The sequence below is a fragment of the Sycon ciliatum genome, chromosome 1 (genome assembly GCF_964019385.1).
Source record: "Sycon ciliatum chromosome 1, ocSycCili1.1, whole genome shotgun sequence".
Lineage (NCBI taxonomy): Eukaryota > Metazoa > Porifera > Calcarea > Leucosolenida > Sycettidae > Sycon > Sycon ciliatum.
Genome location: NC_088643.1, coordinates 70404107 through 70425655, shown reverse-complemented (window position 1 = coordinate 70425655; position 21549 = coordinate 70404107). Strand labels below are relative to the sequence as shown.

Genomic DNA, 21549 nt, shown 5'->3' with positions numbered 1-21549 from the left:
GTGTCACTGACACTGGTATCCTGGCACTTGCAGCTGATTTGTGCACTCGCGTCCCGCGCACGTGGTGCACTATACGAGAATTTACACTATACGAGAATGATGCAAATACGGAAAACATGACATGGGAAACTCGTCCTATTTTGGCATTTGCGCATGGTGCTGGTCAGATAGTACGTGAAAGCTACAACAAAACAGTCAAACAAAAGACAAAGTTTATTCAGTAGGACGATTACGAAATGAGAAGACTACACAAAAATCATGACCGGTGTTGCTATCAAGAGGCCACAATGTCTGACTCTTTACTTTGATCTTGCTGCTATGCTGGGGAGATTTTTCTGCAATGACTACAGTCGTGTGGGTTGTTTGGAAGCATGCAGCCATTGATATCCAACTACTATTTCTGAGAGCGGACTCAGCGGAGACTGTCAACACGTGATCAAAGCTAGGATAAACTGTTGCCACTGCCAGACTGAACATCTACTACTGTCCTGAATACTGCAGAAGATGGACACGAAATTGTAGTTTTGCACTGATGAGAAATTGCTGGCAAGTAATAGTTCTTTATTGCTTGAGGTGAGCAACATGCGTTTAGCATGGTTAGGATTGTTGTTCTGGAACTTAGGATACCAGTAAGGCTTGAAACTTTCAGTGATATCAAACTTGTCGTCTTGTAATTGATATTGCACACTACACTAAACATATGATTATAGATATCACAGCTCGTGTTAGACTCAGCAAAGCCACATGATTTTTACTTCACTTTGGGCACGGGAAAAGCATTGCGTGCCTGCTGTAGTGCAAAGTTGACTAGGGGCATGTTCGATTGTGCGAATCCGTGGGCCCCTGACCCGGATTCGCCAATTTCGTACATGTTCGATTGTACGAATCCGGATCCCGGGCCCACGGATTCGGATCCAGTCAACCCACCTCACGGAGCCAGATTCGACAGATTCATTTGCATGGTATCTATTCAAAACTCGAAATATGCGTACACTATTGTAGGTCAAGAGTTCACCATAATGCGTACAGATGCAACGGAATAGTACGGGATGAGCTGTAGCAACAGGGTTGCCAAGGTCGTGAAACGGATTATCAATTGTGCCAAGAGTACATGAAACCCAGAGTGTGCAGCTTGGGGCCTTTTCTGCTATGGGTGTCTGTCACGGCGGAATTCCGTGATTACATCATATTTGGCGCAGATCTGAGGCGGGAAATGGCGTAGTGCGTACAACTGAGCTGCAGTTGTGCAGAAAGAGACCTGCTTGAATCCTGCTTGTACGCACTACATCACTAAAATGATGTAATCACGGAATTCCGCCGTGACAGCAACCCATCCGAGCTGCACACTCTGGTTTTCATGTACTCTTGGTTGTGCATATTCGATTGTATCCGTCCGGTCAAAGTGATCTGGTCGGCGGGGATCAGGATCCAGTTTCCACAATCGAATGCAGCCTAAAATTCAATTTCTTCACAACGTTGCATTGCCATTTTCGAGAGTACATATTTACCCCTCCCCCAGTGGTGAACTCCAACATGTGAGCAGAGCCGCCAGAACTGGTCCTAATCCGGCTGGTCAGGTTATCACCGGACCAACATTTTAGCCACCAACACAATTGTGTTGTTTACGGCACTGAAACTACCAGACCAATCCAAAACTGCTTCCGGCGGTCCTGGTGAGGTATGCGACGGCAGAACTTTACATCACAAAACAGGTGACAACCCCATACACGCTGTTTAAGTGACAACCCCGTGCACGCTGTTACATGATAGCTACAGCCTACAGGGTCATGGTGTGCAACCCTGCGTTGGATTCAACTCTCTGCTGGTCACTTTGCTGCACTGTTTGCCAGTGTAACCTATGCCATGGAGATACACTTCGTATTGAAATAGATGGCCCACGCTCAGCAAAAGTGAACCTTAGTGCTTCCATAGACCCTTACTTAGTGAATGCCCACTACGTGTAGTTGGGCCAACAGCTACTTGTAGTACATGTAATTGTTGAGTCTTGCTGCTTGATTGGCATCTTTTTGTTCTGTGCTTGCAGTGACTGACCATTGTCTAGGGTGCTGGTTCCAGTCGAGCTACTCAGTTCTTCAGTTCTCTCCAGTCAGCATGTCTGCACAGGGAATCCAGCCATGGCCGTACTCCATTATAAACACTGTGGATGATGTGCAGTTCCCTGTTGCCACAGTCAAGGTCAGTTTTTTATGTTTGCTTTAAGTTTAGAAAATAATTCAATTTCTTCGTAAGTCGCCCGACGCACTCTCTTTTTCTGACTTTCACAAAAAAAGACCGTGGAGGAAATCAATTCTATTGTGAAAGTAATTTTTCACGCTTTTTGGCGGTAGTCCAATGTGACCATCACTGATATCATGGCTAGGCACTATCACCAAGCAGCATACTGAACAAATAAATAGTTGTTGACATATTCGGAGGTGACAGCTGTCTTTATCATCGTCTTCTTCCTCGATTTCTTCTCTTCCGTTGTCCCAGTTTGTGCGCCGAGCCATTGGAGGTAGGGGCGTGGATCTGTCAATGCCGGAAGGATTGCTTGCTGGTTGTAACTGCAGTTCGGATGCACAGTGCTCTGACTGTGATCATCATGAAAAGGACCAAGAAAGGGATGGCAATGGTGATGCGTCATCCACTGCAACACCATCCAGCCAGGCAAGCCAAACAGCTCTGGATGACGATGATGGGGACGATGCCGGGTCACACTGCACATGCACGCATAGGTATGGAGCAGTTTGCGACCCCACCGGCCGCTTGCTACAGCCAGAGTGGAGTAGAAGGCCGCTGTTGGAGTGCGGCCCGAACTGTGCTTGCCCAATGTCATGTGGCAATCGCTATGTCCAGCGGAATTGTCACGGTGCACGATCTCTAGCAATCTACAGACGTGCACCTCTAGGCTGGGCTGTAAGAACACTTGTTGCTATAAAGGCGTTCTCCTTTGTCTGTGAGTATGCTGGACTGATTGTTCGAGAGAGGGACGCTCGCAAAATTGACAGAGAGCGAGGCGATAACATGAACTTCCTGCTGATTTTAAAGGAGCGTCGCAGTGACAGCAGTGCCCTCAAAACTCACGTTGATGCATCCACGTGTGGCAATGTGTCACGCTTCTTCAATCATTCCTGCGCTCCCAACCTGGACCTCAGGGCTGTACGCACTGGCAGCATTGTTCCGCGCCTGGCGTTTTTCGCCCAGCGTGACATTGTAGCCGGAGAAGACTTGGCATTTTCCTATGGTGATTGTGCACCTCCTGCAGATGGTGACACTACTCCTCGCCTAAAATGCAATTGTGGAGCTGAAAACTGTGGTGGTTTCTTACCGTTTGATGCTAATGCCTTTCCTGATGAAGGTTCAACCCAGGTTCAATAGATATGAGCATCTGTGCTCGTGCATTTTCTAGACCAGCAAGAACTAAAGATTTTGACATTTGTAGGATTGTGGTTTCATGTAGTGTTTCTCTCAGTCCTGTTGTTGTAAGAGACAAAACTGCAAATATCCAGTTTGTACACAGTAAGTCTTTACTTCAAGGACTTGCCTGGAAGACCAGTGTGCGAGCGTTTTTTAATATTTTATTACTATTTTCACATTCCCAGCTCGAAAATAATAAAGAAAGACAATGATACTGAGACTAGGACGAACATGACAACTATTGAGCAGGGGCTGCACCGAGACGCAGCAGTGATGGTGGGGCATTGATGGCTCTGCCGACCTGAGGTCTCGGCATCACGGCCAAAAACACGCACCAAAAACAAAAGATAGAGCTGTACGAGTCAGCAAAATGAAAAAAAAGGAAGGGTTAACACCAGCGAGTGTGCGGGAGAAACTGTGAGACTATTAACAAATTACAAGGGTTGTTACTGAGGGGAGCATCATCATGGCGAGTCGCGTGAATGTGTGTATTTCGACTCCACAACCCAGTGCGTAATTACTAATTTCTATATTTATAGCTTTCATGGCTGGGGTTGCTGGTATGTGTATTGGCTCTAAGTTCCCAGTTGTCAAGGCTGGTTGGTGACGAATCCGTCAGACCAATATTTCGACAAAAAGCATCTGTGAATGGCCTTCAATCTAATCGCATTGAAGCGCCTTCAGTGCATCATCAACTCTTTGCTTGTCCGTGCCTGCAAGCGTGCGCTACATTGTCTATGCATGCACTCGGCTGATCAGCACTTTCAAGCATGTACATGGTAGTTGGACTGGGATCATGGTAGAGATTAACAGTACAATTCCAGCTTATGAGACAGAAGTCATTGTGTGTAGAAGTGTACATCTCAGTGTGGACAGCTAAAGCGCAATCTTGTTCATTCAAACAAATTACTGGTACATTATGTACTTCAGGAATATTTCACCCTGAGTCTTCCATGATATCGAAAATATTCTTTCATAAGTTGTATTGCACATCATGCTTTCAGTCGTATTATCATCACATTGGCCCAGTGCAAATATGTGCCTGTGTTATGTTGTATTGCGGTTCATTTATTATCTGTGACATCACAGTCCGTCGGATCAGAGACCTATGCCCCTGTAAAGTTACTCCAAATTTCACTTCAACGTACCATGTGCTTCTAGTGTCTGCTTTCAGTAAAACAGTGTGCAATCTATAACAGATTTTGTTACCCCAGCAAGTGTAGGGTGTGCATAGATCTTGGCCGTTTTGTGCCAATGTACTCCGTGGGGCGCAGACCAGGGTCGAGTTGCATGGCTTCGCCTGTGATTTGGACTTGGCAGTCAGTCACCTGGTGATGGTTTTGATCAGTTTCGTTCTGTTATCTGCAATCATTGCGATAGGTGAGAATCATTGGGTGTGCTAACTGTGCATATGCATCCATCGCTCTTTCTGGTTTGCATGCCTCTCTTGCCGGATGTGGGCACATGGTACTGTACCTGGACCATGCCTGGGTATGTCAGACAGAGTCAGCTATCATGCAGTGCTGATCTGTGAGGTTAACTACTCCCCCCCCTCTCTCTCTCTCTCTCTCTCTCTCTCTCTCTACATACCCTGTGAGCCACACCACAACACCCTGCCCAAAGCCACGTGCTTTCTATAACTTGGCTCCAAACACCAGCTGGTTAGAAAGAAAATAAAGTTCCAATGAGATCAAGTACGGCGTCAGTGCGCGGTAAGAATTATAATACCAAATATGTTCAGTACCAGCCGGACAGATATCAGCTGGCCCGTCTCTTTCGCATGTTAACTGTCACATGGCGAGAGCTCGGTCTCTGGCGTCTGTGTAAGAGTCCTGTTAAGAAGGACACGCGGACTGGCTTACTGCTCAGCCAGCGCCCAATGATGGGCGGAGGTAGGCTGGCTGAGCCGGCTGCCAGTGCCTCCCTGTGCTCAGCTGCAATGGCACGCAGCTCCTCGACCGGTGGCAGTTGCCTTTGCACGGGCATGGCCTGGAGAAGTGGCACAAAGCTGTGGTCCTGCAGCTGACTGCTGATGCTAGGTATATCCAGGGCGCGGGCAACCGGCGGCAGTCTCAGACTCAGCGAGGCCAGTACGTGGGAGATGCAGGCACACAGCCAGTACAGCTGCACGAGTGATGTGCCGAAATAACCGACGAGCAAGTTGAAGCAGCCCGCAAACACGAGCGTGGGTCCGCGCGTGCCTGCCTTGAGAAGACCTTTCTCTGCCAGTGTTCTGCTTGTGATCACGGACATAAGCATACTAGCTACAGATAGTGTCCCGAACGGATCACGTACAGTCAGGTCACTCAGCCACAGCAAGCCACCGGCTGACAATGCCGGCAGCATGGACGGCGTGGTAGACAAAGAGTACAGCGAGTACATTGACAGGAAGTGGAGCGGACCGGCCGCAGCCAGCCAGTACATCGGTGACGCACGGTGGACGTTTTCCAGCTTGCGCTCGCTCAGCAGCTCTAGAACCTCATTCTCCACCTCCCGCTTTTGCCGTAGTGTGATGGCCTCGTTGAACTTCGCCGTTTTCAAATCGATGTCGTTCGTGCTAACTACGAACCGGGAACCATACATCGTGGCATATGCCTGCATTGGAAGAACTGCAACTCGGACTGTAAGTGCTAACAAACCAACTGAAGCCCACCATGGCGCACCCAGTGAGTCGTGCATCCATATTACGTACTGCTGCACCATCGTAATGGGGCTGTAGCTAGTGGGAATCTGGCCGGACGTCGTCACAGCTAAATTCTCTATACTCGACGCTGCAGCAGCTTCTAAATCAGGATTAGTGACCGTGGCTACCATGGCATCATTTTGCTGCCATCTTGCAGCTGAGCTAGACAAGCTCCGAACAGTACCATGTCCACAGCCGCAGGAGCCTCCTGTCCTGCCACTAGATGGCACCGTAACGAGGAGTCGCCCTGAACGCGGCTCCAGTGCCTGTAGAAATGGGAATTTCTTGCTGCTGCGAGCAACTCGGCCGGAAAATGCAGTCACTGCCAGCATATTAGCAACCGACTCGACTACAATTGTAGTCTTAGATATTGTGCTCTATTTCTTCACGGCCCATCTGCACGGAACCATGAGCTTATATGAACATTAGGTAGGTACTTGCCGTCCAGGACTCTTACTTAGAAATTATTTGGACGAAGATTTGCTACCTCTTCCAAGTAAGTAACTAGTTCCATAGCCACTATGGTCTGGAAGTAGTCTCATCGTCATGAACGTCGCTATCGCATATCGACGGGACGATCGATTCAATTTATTATTATTCAATAATGTATTTTGAATTTTTTGTTGTCTTCGCGATTCGGCTTGTATTTAAAAAATTAATATTGACTGTACAATAGACCAATCCCGAAAAGATTGTCTGGGTTCGTGAAAGGGGGCACGCGTGCAAGCCAGCACGTGTGAAGTGCATCGTTTTGTATTCAGTTTGTACGTGTCAGCTCATGGCGGAGGAGAGAGAGACTTTTGCTCGCCGAGCTGAAGCTAAAGGATTTGATGGAGTCCTGCCAGCAGCTAGTCAAAGGACCTTCGGTACCTTAGGCAGACCCTGACGGAGTTTGGAGGCCAGCAAGCTCTCGGTGAGGAGAGAAACATTCGCGTGGCGATGGACTCTCCGTAAAAAATGCAAGCTACATAGCGCCGACATACTGCAACAGGCTACGATTTCAGCTAACTAACTCGATCTGCCGCTTCACAAAGTTCAACTATTTACAAGTCCTGACTGTTGTAGTCTGAAGCTGGACTCTCATCGCCCACCTACAGGTAGCTTTTGGAGCTGATGGATTTCCCGACTTGGACTCCTTCCGCAAACTCTCGCAACATTACTACAGTGTATGCTGTGTTTCCGCACGCTCGTGTCGACATGTCACCTATTGTACATGTACCGGGTCGCGGAGGAGCTTGACGACCTCCGCTGACTCCAGGTTTCCGAAATACTGCCGTCGTCTTCGTTGATGTCGCTGGTGACATTCTCCCCTTGCAGGACGTGCGCATAGTTGTCGTCTCGGGGGTAAAGACTATGCTGTCTTTCGAAATAGTTCTTCATCACGCTCGCGCGAATGATGTTTCTCATCATGAACTCGTTCCGACGGTGTGACACGGCGATGGTCTTTGGCGGGGCACTGGCTTGGCGAAAACGATATCTTCTTGTACAATATAACACTGATCGGTTGCAGATGAGTACAGTCACTTCGTGGTTGGTCCTATAGTAGGGCAGCTGCCAGGAAAGGGGCAGAACTCATCGAAGACGAAGCGCTCGCAACAAACAATAGCACGGCGAAATATCTCGTAAGATTTAGGGCCTATCGCTTTGAGCCACAGCGCTCACAGCCTTGCCTACTTCATCAAAGTGAGCTCTACATGTTCGTTGACCTCTTCACACTACACAGAAGAGCGAAACAAGGATTATGTCTTAGCATTTCAACTCCAACAGTAGACCATTACCAGTGCGAGAGAGAAAACTACAAACGGCTTTGCTTTCTGTCGCATCGTCTCTCTTGCATGCAACTAACGAGAAAACCGTGTACTTACCCTCGCATTCACACGCGAACTATCAAACACGTCCTGTGCCGCATGCTGATCAGGTAGTGCCATGTATGTGTTGTACAGTGTACTCTCAGTTGACATGCCCCCTTTCGAACCCAGACAATCTTTTCGGGATTGGTCTATTATTTTTGGTACAATCAATCATGTACTACATGTATACAGTAGATGTAGTACAATAATTATACATGAATCATTATCTTTCTACTCGAGTCATGATTATGGCTTGTATCGTCATTGTAGTAGTTTGTACAATCATGATGTAGCCTTGTACTTGTACAGTCAAATCTGTCGTAAGCGACCGCCCCTTGGTGCAAGAAAAAGCGGTCGCTTACGGCAGATGGTCTCTTACGGCAGATGTATGGTAAATCCGGCATACCAGGTACATGTATATGCTTCCATGTACTCAAATCGACGAGAATAATGTGATTTTTTTAATCATTTTATTGGATATTCAACGACGACCATACCCGTATAGTACGCGTATGCGACACGGCAGTAGATCGACACTGCCTGGACTTGAGAGCTACAGCACAGCCTCAGTACAGGCCAGGCGCCAGTCGATCGCACTTGCAAGACAGCGCATTTTCACACTTTGCAGTTGACAGCGCACTGGCAAGTACAGTTTCGCACCTTACTGAACCTGGGTCGCGGTCGCTTACAGCAGATTTGAATGCAGCCACCGTGCATGAAATCGCGGTCGCTGGTCGCGCACAGCAGATGGTCGCTCTGGACAGATCAGTTTGTATGTGAAACCGTCGGTGCACGGAAAATCGGTCGCTAACGGTAGATGGTCGCCTACAGCAGAGGTCGCTAACGGCAGATTTGACTGTACTTAAAGTTGTAGGTACTTACACTACCGTTAACGGCCTAAAAGCCCGTGTATAGGCCCCGAGCGTATAGAATAGCAGCCTCGATTTCCTGGGCGTATACAAGGGCACAGGCGTTATTTCGGAACCGGGCGTATACTTGGAATAGGGATAGCAGTAAGTATTGGGTATCAGTACCTGTACATGTACTGGTGTTTCCGGCATACCTGGGCGTATACATGGGCATGGGCGCTATTTCGAAACAAAAGTGTTGACTTCCCCTGACTGGGCGTGTGCGCGGAGGGTGGGCGTAATTTCGAGTGGGCGTATACAGGGGCTTTTACGGTATCATTGTATCAAGTATCAACTTGACAATGACTACTATTGTACTATCGCCGCCAAACAAATCCGGCCAGTGCTGCACATGGCAGTCCACTACCATGTGCAGCACTGGCCGGATTTTTCTGGCAACGATAGTACAATGTAAGTAGTCATTCATCATTGATACTTGATACAATGATAGTGTAAGTAGCTCGTCGCTTCTCCAACTCCAAGAACGCTTTACTGGGAATAAACGAGAGAGCTTGGAAGCTCAGGGCCCTACGCTATGCTTTTTTGCCTTGATGACCTAGACAAAAAAGCATAGGGATGTTATAAATTCATATAAATTTCTCCTTTTTTTTAAAGACATAACCTGGGATTCGAACCCGCACTATCGCCCTGCATGCATCCCCCGATACACTTCGCATACATACTAATTCTTCCAAGTTGCTTCACGTTATGATCTTGCATTTGAAAGCCCTATTTGAATATGCATTGTGGCCAGCCGTCTTTGATGGCACGGTACGGTACGGGACAGGTACTGGACAGGTACGGGACAGGTACGGTCGAGGGTAATACGACACCGTCTACCACCTTGATGACCTAGGCAAAAAAAGCATAGGGATGTTATAAAATTTTCAATTCTCCTATTTTTTAGGCATAACCTGGGATTCGAACCCGCTCTCGCCCTACATGCATTCCCCCATACACTTCGCATTCATACTCATTCTTCCAAGTTGCTTCACGTTATGATCTTGCGTTTGAAAGTTTGAATATTGCGGCCAGCTGTATGTGGCCAGCTGTGTTTGATGGTACGGTACGGTACGGGACAGATACGGGATAGCGCCAGGCGTGACACAAACAAACAAACACCAAATTAAAGCTGTGTGGACCCTGGCTAGCGCCAGACGTTACTGAAGTAACGTCTTCTGCATAGCTACGGGAATAAAAAATGAAGTACAATGATTGTAGTGAATGTACATGTACTCACGGTTAGGCATTGGCGGATAATGCTCGAAAAGGTGGCAGATTCTGCTCGAAAATCAGTGAAATTGGCAGAACCATACACTTGAACCTTATGGCAGGCAATTCCTCGAATTCTGCTCCATTTCTTTATCCACATACCAACCATGCACTGATGAAACTTACCAGAAAAGTACCGAATTCTGCCAATTTTTCTCAGTGCCGGCATTATCCGCAAAGGCCTACTCACAGTACATTCCGCCAAAATTTGGCCTGAACTATAAGTTTATGCCGGAATTATAAAGTTGCCTCGCAGTAAAGAGACCGTTTTGGGGGTGGGAGATAGGTCCACACAGATTCTGCCAGCAATTCTTTTGGCGAAATATCGAATTCAACGGTACAGCCATGTACTTGGAAGTGGAAATTTGTGTTTTGAGTGTTTGAGTGACAGTTGAGGGGCCCTAATGTGTGTATCATGTACTAGTATACATGTATGGCTGCAATGCCTGGGAGTCTGCGGCGAGTACTTGAAAAAGTGGAAACCGCCCGGGTAAAATCAGAGCTAATAATATTAGCTCTGATTTTACCCGGAATCGGCTCTATATATTATAGAGCCGATTCCGGGCGAAATGTATGCCTGCTGTTGTTTTGTTCCCCACTGACTGATTCAGCACGATGGCTGCACACCGGCCAGGATAAGATCGGGACGGTCCCACTGAAGTATCACTGGGATTCAGTGTGAATCTGCATCATTGTATGAGCCTGGGAGCGCGTGTTAGCAAACCCGGGCGGGGAAACCGAGCATGCAGTTTTAACTTTTTATGAAAATTTGCATGGGAATGGGTAAAATAGAGGCCAGCCAGGAGCAGAATCTACCTGGGCCTAGTGGGGCTGAGAACTACTAGAAGTGAAGAGCTATAATATTAAAAGTGGCTGTGTTGGAGTTTACAGACAATTCAAAAAGACTGCATAATTATTTATTTTTTAAAGGAAAAAAGAGGACCATAAGTTTACAAGTTATCCGTTTTGTTCAACACTAAGGATTATAAGCAGGATACTGTTGACGGATAACTTGTAAACTTATGGTCCTCTTGTTTTTAATTTTAATCCTCGGCTCTCCATCCGAGTTGAAACTGCATATATTACGCTGCGCTGAGTGTGCCGTCCATGGATCTGGCGGCTCGATCTGGTATATGGAATTGTGGATGGCTATGAATTGATCTGGGGTATGGATGCGGCTAGGCTATGAATTGATCTGGGATATGGATGCGGCTATGAATTGATCTGGAATATGGATGCGGCTATGAATTGATCTGCGATATGGATGCACTGCTATGAATGGTATGGTCTACAGCTACCATGGCTACGGCTCGTCTAGCTGACGTCCATTTCACTATGGTTACGGAATCATGGCACTGGATTATGATATCCCCAACTCCCGATCCCCCGTATAAACTCTTTTACGGTAAAATTACGACCACAGTGGCGGACTCAGGGCTGGGCCGCCCAGCCCAAGGTTATTCGTCGGCCTCCGACCGTACAGCGGCATGGCCGTGACACAGTGTTCAGGAGGGTGTTAGCACATGTTCCACCACTGGGTGATTTCCGTTCGTCTTGTTTCTCTCAAGAGGCATGTCAAATAGAAGAAATTTGATCACGAATAATCAACGTCAGTATCCATTTAGCTTAGTGGTATCGAGGAAATCTTGACAAACATGACAGTGAGGTCTATAATAGTATAAATAAGTGGATGCAATTGTGTTTGTCAGCCATGCTATACTAGTATGCACAGGATGGGTGGAAGAAGTTCCATGTCATGATCGGGCGGAAGCTAAACTTTATCAGGCGTTACAGGTTGTGGAATTATTTGTTATGTTAAGCGAGTGGCATGCATTACAAGTAACACGATAGTGACACCCATTTCAAGTGGGAGTTACTCTGATCAATGCTCACGACTTATCTCAAATTACACGTGATCCAAGACAATTACGATTTACGGAGTTTTATGTCATTACGGCTCAACCAAACGGTAGGATTTACTGCTGCCCTGGAGATGATTGATCCAGATATACAAAATATACACGAGCACCTGTTTGAACTAGCTGTTCTCTCTTCGGTAGAGGGCTAGTTCTCTTCTCGTATGATTGCTAATAGAGTCTTCTAATGATCGAATACAAAAGCCTTGTAGAGATGGGTATAGATATCTGCGGTGTTGGGATATAGTATGGCGTCTGTGTCTTGTCACAGTTTAGCATCACCGGATCACGTACTGCAAACAACGTGTCGCGTCACGTGCAGTGGATGTGCGGCTGCTAAGATGTCAACGGGTAATAGCGCTCGTAGGCCACTGACTGCACGGATTGAGTACCATTGGTTTATTTGCTTTCCAACAATGGCATTGCTGACGATGACCAGCACGTCTGCTGTGAAGCGGCTCATGAGACTGCCCATACCAACACGGATAATGATATCGTTAGCACAGGCGCTGCCTTGACTGTGGCTGAACCGCTTGGCTTATACTCAGACGTAGAATGCGCTTTGGTTGCTGGAATCTCCGACACATAGTTTTTAACCTTATTCGTCGGTATTCCATTCTCAGGTGTAGCTGTTGAGGTCTTCGTTGAACTAGAAGTGTCAGGATGTGTTACTGGACGTCTATCAGACTCACTTCTTGCTGCGCCGTGTGGGCTAGTGCGATGGAGAACGCGATGAGATGTTGTTGGCATTGCTGTTGCGGCTGTTGTTGTCTGGATGGCCGTCCTGGTTGTTCCCTGGTGTGTGGTTGTAGTCGGTTCTTCGTCCTCCTCACAGACTAGCGGGATGAACGGTCTTATGACGGGTCTCGGAGTGAAGTCAATGTGCTCGTATCCGCTACCACTGCCGGAGATTTCCAACGGCCCATCTCCACTTAGGTCCCTGCCTGATGCTGACGTTGAGCCAGAGCCCTCGGTTATTACTTGATAGCTGCCTTGGGAATCTTCATCATCGTACAGCAAACGGTACTGATCGCTGGTAATGAAGTCGAACAGGTGACTGTTGCGATTGAGAAACAGACCCATGATCTCCTGTGTGTATTCCTTGAAAGGTGTATTGGCTGGTGGGAGATGTTGTGGCCTGCAAGAAAAATCAAATGAATGGTAGAAGCAACATTCAAACGGTTAGAGCTAGAGAGTGACTCACATTAAAAAAATACTTTCATTGAAGTTTTTTGATTGAAGAAATGTTCAATGAATGACTCCGGCATTCCCACGTCCTAGTTATTTTCACTGCTTGAAGTAGAAGTGAATACATGTACTTGTATTAACCCTTGGGCAATTGCTTAGGTGTTGAACATTCATCATCTGCCAAAAATCCTCAACAGGACAAATAATGTATTTGACACAGAAGAAGGAAAAAAGCTGGGTGTGCCAGGATGGAAGCCACTGACTTGCCACCATAGATTACTAACCGAAGTGGGGAGTGCATGCACAAGCGTGGCCAGCCAACCTTCGGACACAGCATGCTCGCATGGTCGGCATCCAGCTTGCTGAAGCCGTGCTTCAAGAACTGGGTCGTCTCGATGGCTTGCTGCATGATCCGCCGATAGTCCGGCAGTGGCTCAGCATTGTTACAGGCCTGTGGTTCGTAGCGCTGATTGAGAATGCTGCTAAGGTGGCATGAATGGTTGATCTGAATTGAGCAAAGAGATTGTCACAAATAGGAAACCGGCAGTACAGTTATGTATTGACAGTAGATGATGCACTGCAGGTAAGTTATAGCCCAAAGGGAGGTGGTGCCCAAAGGGAGGTGATGCGGCCAATTCTGGAATGCTTTTGATATTAAAATACATTTTAGGAAGAGAACCCCTCAGGAAATTCACAATTCGTTGCCTGTTGCAAGCGTGGTCACTTGTCGCCGTGGAAAATTCCCAACAGCTAACAATGCCTTCACAAGAGGCTGAATTTCGCAAATGACATATCTGTATGTGTATGTTCTTTTAAGCCCCGGAGGCTAATTATGTTCTCATCGTGGGCACTCAGCACCGTTGCTGGTGCTTTAAGTTGTACAGTGAACTTCGCTTATAACGACTGCGGATATAACGACAATTCGCGAATAACGACAGAATTTCCATGCCCAGAGCAAAGTCCCATGTAACTGTAATACATATGATGAGACTTCGGGTATAACGACACTTCGCGAATAAGGACACTTTTTTTATGCCCCGCCGAGTGTCGTTATATGCGAAGTTGACTGTAAACTGCTATTGCCTACCTCTTCCTTTAGCTGGCGATGATCAAGTCTGTTAGTGACGTCTTGGTTAGCTTCCAAGATGACTTTCTGTATAGTTTTGCGGGCCTGGATCAGATTGTCGGAAATCGATGCGAGAATCGTCTGGAGTCTGTTGAGCGAATTGCTTATGACCGGGAGGAAGATCTCATGCAGTTGATCATTCATGACTTCTGATAAGCACGTCCGGAGGACATGTTTGCAGGAGGACAGGCACGGCGGGACTGCTTGCATCCCCGCACAGTACGGGCACACGGTTAGGTCCATCAGTGCCTGCTTGCAGCGTGGTCCGGGGAACTGCTCGGAGTGGATGAGCAAGCGGACGCGGTCGATCATCTCCGCTGTGGACTGCAGCGCGAGCAGGGCCGGCTTCACCTGGCACTGCAGCGAGTGTAGCGTGCAGGACAGCGAGTCGACGTGACGCGAGTAGGACGCGTAGGATCGTGTGCTGTACGCACGCACACACCGACTGGCCTGCGGCGACAGAAGACGTCCGGGGTAGCCCATTGCCGTCATTGCTGCGTTCGTGTAAGCTCCAGCCAGGATGAAGTTGGCCTTAGCTCTGGATTCGATGCCCTTGTGATGGCAGAGCGGCTCGTCAATGTCCTGGGCAAACTCGGCACTGGCGCGGCAGAATATATCCTGGATGTTTGGTCTTATCAGGTTGAGCTCAATCGGATCGATCATGTCAAACTCCTGTGGAATGGTTCGTACCAGGACGTCGCCAATACCTACACACAGCGGACAATGCAGAACATGGCTGGATGTTAGAGTATAATGTACACAACACAATAGAATAGGATTGGTGCTTGAATTATACACCTTTGTTGCATGCGCACGTTCACACGTTCTTAGGCGTCTGCTCAAGAGCCAAGGAGTGTCTGGGTGTGAAAATTTGGTGATCACCAGCACTCTATTAGCATACGGGGTACACGTGTAAGTCATTTCATGAGACGAATATTACTTGCTTTGAAGGAGTTCTTCAGAGATTGAATGACCCTTAGGCTAGATTTAGCATGGCGGGTCATTGTCGGTATATTGGATCTTGAAGCTTGCAATGAAAGCAAGCAGCGAGTGCACCAGCCCAGTAGACACACGGTGTGACGGATAACAGGGAGAGGTCACAATGGAATTCCCGACGTGATCACGCGTGATTCTCCTCGTTAGGTGTTCAGTTCTCCTCCCCTCATTTGTGATGCACAAGTGTTCACATGGCTGTTACTGTTACCAGCGCCTCTGAGTGTCATGGATGGTGAAAACTGCATGATAATCACTGGCCTTGCCGCCCCTCGTCAGTGATAAACAATGACTCAATAGTCAATACTATGCTCTATTGTATACAAGTATCTTTTGTTTAAATTCACTAGTACACAATAGTCTACAAGCCCAATTGCATGGAGACGAAATACACAGTGCATTTTCGGCCCGATGCATTCCTGAAGAATCATATCACTGCATGGACCAGAATGGGGAACATTTTCCCCCAATCAATCAATCAACCGTTTTGCCAACTCTGGTATGCAATGCACTTCAAAAGTAGGGGCACTTTTGCTAACCAAGGCCACAACTTTGCTTGTTTCAATTCCGAGCTTTGTGGAAGATAGTGCAGGCAAGGGGTCTATGCGCATAATGTCTGCTGGCATGGCTAGCGGGCTAGTTTTGGGTCTGCAGCAGCCTATGGTGGTAATTCTCACTTCCCCAGCCAAGCACCTTCTCACATCAAACTGGCTGGAAGCAATTGTTTTGTCTGGACATTACGCCAGCTATGCGGAATGCTGGATCCTCAGAATAATATACATGCGGCCTGTTGGACAAGCATGCATGCTCCTCTTCTGGTATGAGCTGCTTGATTCATGGGTACAAGTGGTCTTCAATGGCTGCCAATCTCATCACAATTGCATCCCTATGGATTTAAAAGTATTCACTTTGAACAGTGGTGGCTACAGGAACCGGTCATGTGACTGACCATACTTTGACTGAGATTAGGAAGTGCATGGAAGTAGGGAGACAGGACATCCAGCAGCCGAGTCAGTTGATGGCAACCACTTGAAGCAATATCTTGTTGTCATGTTGTCAGAGTCAACTCTCTAGTGGTCCCAAACAGTGTTACTGTTAGTCCCACAAAGTGCACTCCTCAGTGCAGTACATAACCCCAGCATGGTTACAGTCATATGCTACCCCTAGCCATGGGCATCTCTGTTGTCATTGGCTCTAAGGTGCCTTTCCAAGTTAGTTTCCAGCATTATGCTAATCTGTTTGCGCCAGGCTTCATGCACATTGAAAGCCTTGCCAGCTGTGTCTGGGAAACCATGGCTTTCTCCCAAACAGACTCTTGCCCAGGCCAAGGCAGTGTACCAGTGCAAAGCTCAGGTATGCATCAATACAATGTTACACAACTCCATCATTTCAATAGCTGCCAATAGTCCAAAGAGGTCATCAGAGATTTGTTGCAAAATGCCCTGATGTGGAGGCAAAGTCCTTTGTCTTTCCAATAATAGACCAGCAATATGTGTAGGTCAAGCTTTGTCTGTGCTGGCATGCACCCCAAGGACCAGTACACTCTCTATTCAAATGTCAACCATGCTATTGTGTATTGTGTCAACTGTGTCGTGCTAGGAACGGATGGATCTGCATGTGTTGCATAGTTATGATGTACAAAATTTAATACTTCAAAGCGCTACTTCGAAGTACAATCATGGATACAAGTCATGTGCAATCATCCCAACGGTACACACAGTGTACACAACGGTACACACAGTGTACACAACGGTACACACAGTGTACACAACGGGGCTATGTACTAGTATTTTAAAAGTGGCCCTACTCCACAAGCTGTAGCTGTTGCTTATTTCCACAGCATGCCAGCTTGCATACAAACTTCCTTTTACTGTGGTCATCATCCAGGCCACAGCCCCATGTGTTGGGCAAGCCATTGCCCAAGTTACCCCATACCATGCAGCTGAGCTCAGCAGCTGCATGTAAGTTACAACACTCCGCTTTAAAATAGCCTGAACTCATTTAAAGACAATGTCCAGTGTTTTGGCAGTGGTGCGGTGCTGTGTGTGTTTTCTCCTCTCAGGAGATGATTGGTCGGCACCTTTTTCTTGTGCTCAGAGCATCACCCTGTGGCCAGCCTGCCCGCGATTGGCCATGTAATCACCTGCCACTTTATAACAGTTGACTGTGACCCAGGCAACTCACTTTGCTGACAAAGAATGGAACCTCCAATTCAGTAGAACATGCGTTTCTTGTCCGTGACTAAGGCAAGGGATTGTCTTCTTTTTAAAGTCTTGCTCAAGTTCTGGCCCAGGGGCCAAGAAGTGATGACAGTGTATTTGGGATGGAAGTGAACTGCCCAGAGGACCTGTCACTGAATGATAATCCAATTTTCACCCTCTTTTGTGGCCAGCTCTGCACCGGCAACTCTGGCATGTCACACACATACTAGTAGGGGTAGTACAGTGTAGTGCAGGTTGGTTAGCAAGTGTGTACTGTTACACTCATTCCAGGCAATGCAGCCTGAGGTTATGCCACTAACTACTCCATCACTACAACAACGATCTGATAAGGGCTGCGCTGCATGCATATTTGAGAAAGCCATTGTTTCCCCAGTTCTGGTGCAATCATCTTGTTCCCCTTGTTTTCGATACACAATCACTTCTGCTGACTGTGGAAATCCGCGGACGCTGTAGTAGATCACCCTCATTCAAAGGGTGACCGGTTTTCATCGTTTGTCGTCCATGAGCAAAACGCACCTCTACATGTACATGCACATCCATGTACCTCGTTTGTGCGCATGTCTAGTCCCTTACCAGTGTTACTGTAAATAGTTATAAAATGCGTCAGTTGAGGGCGCTGAATTTATTATGCAACACTGAATCTGCGGTCAGAAGCATTTTTAAATACATGTACATGATTGTAGACTTCTCTAAAACTTCGGCTGTTACTTAGTGCTATTATAAGAACTTTCCTACTTACGGTATAGATCCGAACGCATGACGGCTTTGACAGCGGCTAGCTGCTCCTTGAAGAAGGAGTCGAGCACTGCGGTGATGTTGCTACGCTGCATGATACGTGTGACGTCGTTGACAGTGCGCTGCGTGCAGCATAGCAGGGGCTGGTTCGGACAGTGCTCCGTCAGCATACCCAGCGCTGGCTCTGCAACAAAATCAACACGTCGTGAAAACCACAAGGCTCAATGGGTGTGCGGTGTGACACGTGGAGAGAGCAAGATGAGATTATTATTATTTGTTCGTCCATGCTCAGTTCCTTTCCATTTGTCCGGCAAGATCCCTAGAAGTACATAACAGTCATACTGTCCGCAGATTATACTACTTCAAGAGTATAATTTCAGGGAGTGAGAAGGCAACATCTGACTTCTGAGACTGACAGATTCATTCATGCAGGGTGCCCGTTTTCTATCAGACAGCACAACTGAAGTCTTTGCCTAGTCCAATACTCCTCGCCTGTGATGATAAAATCATACTGGCGTGCAACTACAGGACTTGTTAGGAGCTGACATGCACAGACTGTCAAATCATCGGCAGTTCGTTACTCTGTACAGCGTAACGCGTGTATGCGTATTTATCTCTCATTCCGTCACTCAAACAAGGTCACCATCACCCATTTCCCGGACGATCAAGGAGAAAAGCAAAGCCGTTCAGCCTCAGACCACGTATGCACACGGTAACATATTGCCTACGGAACAACTCTAGTCTCGAGACAATACTGGATCACTCGGGGTCAGCCGTTTCTGGCTTGCTGTGCAACTGGCGCCGCGTGTGCAATAGGGCACACCGAAACCATTCCTTTCAATGAGAGGCGCCATGAAACGCACCATCAATCCCAAACAGATTGCACACCGGACGCGGAAACATGTTGCTTCCAGCATCGTCTCTCAGTCTCTCAGCATGTGATTGTTGTACACGTACACCTTTGCTAACTTTATTTACCGGACTGGTCGGGTAACTCCTCTGCCGGCCCATCCAAGCTGCATTCCATAAGCGCTGGGTGACCGAAGATGAAGCGGGGTAGTCGCTTGCTGCTCGAAACACCGGTAGTCAGAATACCTAGTAGGCAGCCAATGGTCGCAGCTACCGACAGCCATTGCATGCCATTCTTACGCATCGTCAGCGCCATTGGGGACTGGTGTCTGGATTTGTCGGCTAGGAAAACGAGTGCTGTAATGTCTGGAGGTAGGCCGACGAGACAGGACTGGCTCAGTCAAGCGTTGAGACAAGGCGTCCTCTTCAGTAATGTCTGCTTGAAACCTGACCTTGCACCAGGCGTTCAGCTTTATAGACCCAACACTACAGTCATGTACCCCCCTTGTCCACTCACTCCTTTGCACTGCACCACACACTAGTGCACTATGGCAGTGCTGACATAGACTAGACTAGAGTGCTGCACACGGCAAGACGCGTCCCCTAGTCGGAAATACCGAGACCCAAGCACGCCAGTCTGGATTGTTGTGGCTGGCTAGCAGGCCTACGAGCTATTTATTTCGCTTGCTCACGAGCCACAGGGGCTGGACCTTTGATGTGTGCGGATGTCCGATCTGTGGCTTGACGTATCACTATATTAGCAGCGGTGACGCAGTGGTAAGCGATGTCCCGGGCTGCAAGCTAGCTCCGATGCTACGACGACGAGTGCCATAGACTGTAGATTGTAGGCTAGTGTAGCCAGCTGTGTTCGGATCCGAACTGTGTCAGTTCAGTGAGTGGCCCAATATGTTATGCTTTCCACTTTCCAAGGTCAGATCAAGAGACTGGTGATAGACTGCCATGCCGGAGATGTGCTAATATTACCAAGCATACTGAGGGCTGAAACAATGTACTTACTCTGTCGATCTCACGCCGTTTTGATCGCGGAATAGCAGAACTTATGTTGCGTCCAGCAAGATAGGACGAACACGACAGGCTACATTGTATGCTAGGCACCACTCTAGCCTAGTACTAGTACTAGTAGGTGATAAGTACCAAGGACGTTCGCAACTATTGCCACTTCAATTCTAGCAACAACCTTCTATGTTGCTATTCTTGCCCAGTGCAGAATATTATACAGTTTTATTACACGATGACTGGCCGCATGCAGCGCTATGTGCGCTGTGGTAATGTTGTCAAGGCGCGAGAACTGGTACAAGTACATGAATTTAACAGTCACTTTGCATAGCTGTGATAGCTTTCCCGTTGCGACTGGCTTGAAGCAAACTAACTTGTCGCCGTAGACCATTCTCGCAGAGATGCCGACACCGCTTATAGCCTTTGCACTAATTTGCCGTCAGTTCATGTGTTTCTGAAGCAGGTACGGGAGCTCGGCGCCCCGAACCGTTCTTCGCCCCAGTACTCTTGCCCCGACGTGGTGTTGTGCAACATCACCTGCAGTTTAACCACCAATGGTTTACACCAGCTGGAGTGGAGGCTTGCACATTGTCGTCGTGTGTATCTATGTAGGGCAACATGGGCTATGACTGTACACACTTGGCTGTAGATGATCTAGCAGAGGAGCGTGAGAAACATTGGGATTGTGGGTGTCATCGTGTCTAGCGAAAACGTTTGGCTAACAAAGAGAAAATTATGCTGTGGCTTGTCGTCATTCCTTGCTTTGGCACATACATGCTTTGGTGCATTCCAAACCCGTGACAATATCAACAAGAGAGTCATCGGGGCAGACCGCTGCCGCCACGCGTTCGCTCTCACGGCTGCTGCACGTACGTGCAATACGAAGAAAGTGTGATCTTTCGTCCATCGCAGCAATCGCGACGATGAGTGACTGCTTGCATTCCAATGGTTTGATGCGCTTTTGAACTGACATCTTCCTAACTCCGAACTGCGGGTCAACCAGTGTCAGGTGCTGGCTGACCTTGGCCATGCTGTTCACAGTCTGTCTGTCTGTCTGTCTGTCTACTGTGCTTATGTTGATAGGGTAAGATGCCATAAGATATAGGCCAGAATGCCAGGAGGGTTTCTTTGCGGTGGTGTTGGTCAAGGCCTGCAGTTGTGTGTTGCGCTGCTGCCAATGACTGGGGCATATGTTGCCAACAGTGCATGCAGGTGGCTGCTCGTAGCAGAGTTATGATGGCACACTGGTCATGTTGACTTGGTTGACGGATCAGCTACACGGATGCCCGCGATGGTGTTTTGGCTATGTATCGTCGCCTTTCTGTTTACACGTACACCTTGCCAGGCAGTAGTTGCGAGGAGTCATGATTGAT

General features: G+C 47.8%; 3 protein-coding genes across 3 annotated transcripts; 1 reads left to right on the top strand and 2 right to left on the bottom strand.

Moving 5' to 3' along the window:
- The first annotated feature begins 152 nt into the window (after positions 1–152).
- Positions 153–3643, top strand: LOC135805200 (probable histone-lysine N-methyltransferase set-23). Its single transcript, XM_065319206.1, has 3 exons — positions 153–573; positions 2045–2196; positions 2494–3643. Exons 2-3 carry the CDS (start codon positions 2113–2115, stop codon positions 3376–3378), a joined length of 969 nt encoding a protein of 322 aa, XP_065175278.1. The 5' UTR covers positions 153–573; positions 2045–2112; the 3' UTR covers positions 3379–3643.
- A 1390-nt stretch (positions 3644–5033) lies between these two features.
- On the bottom strand, positions 5034–6703 carry LOC135805199 (cytochrome c oxidase assembly protein COX18, mitochondrial-like). Its single transcript, XM_065319205.1, has one exon. The coding sequence runs from the start codon at positions 6430–6432 to the stop codon at positions 5176–5178; it is 1257 nt and encodes a 418-aa protein (XP_065175277.1). The 5' UTR covers positions 6433–6703; the 3' UTR covers positions 5034–5175.
- Positions 6704–11650: 4947 nt separating this feature from the next.
- LOC135805195 (uncharacterized) lies at positions 11651–20359 on the bottom strand. The gene is made up of 5 exons (XM_065319200.1): positions 19289–20359; positions 18315–18494; positions 14322–15067; positions 13519–13739; positions 11651–13184 (listed from the first exon to the last, which is right to left on the bottom strand). Exons 1-5 carry the CDS (start codon positions 19473–19475, stop codon positions 12506–12508), a joined length of 2013 nt encoding a protein of 670 aa, XP_065175272.1. The 5' UTR covers positions 19476–20359; the 3' UTR covers positions 11651–12505.
- Between the last annotated feature and the right edge of the window lie 1190 nt (positions 20360–21549).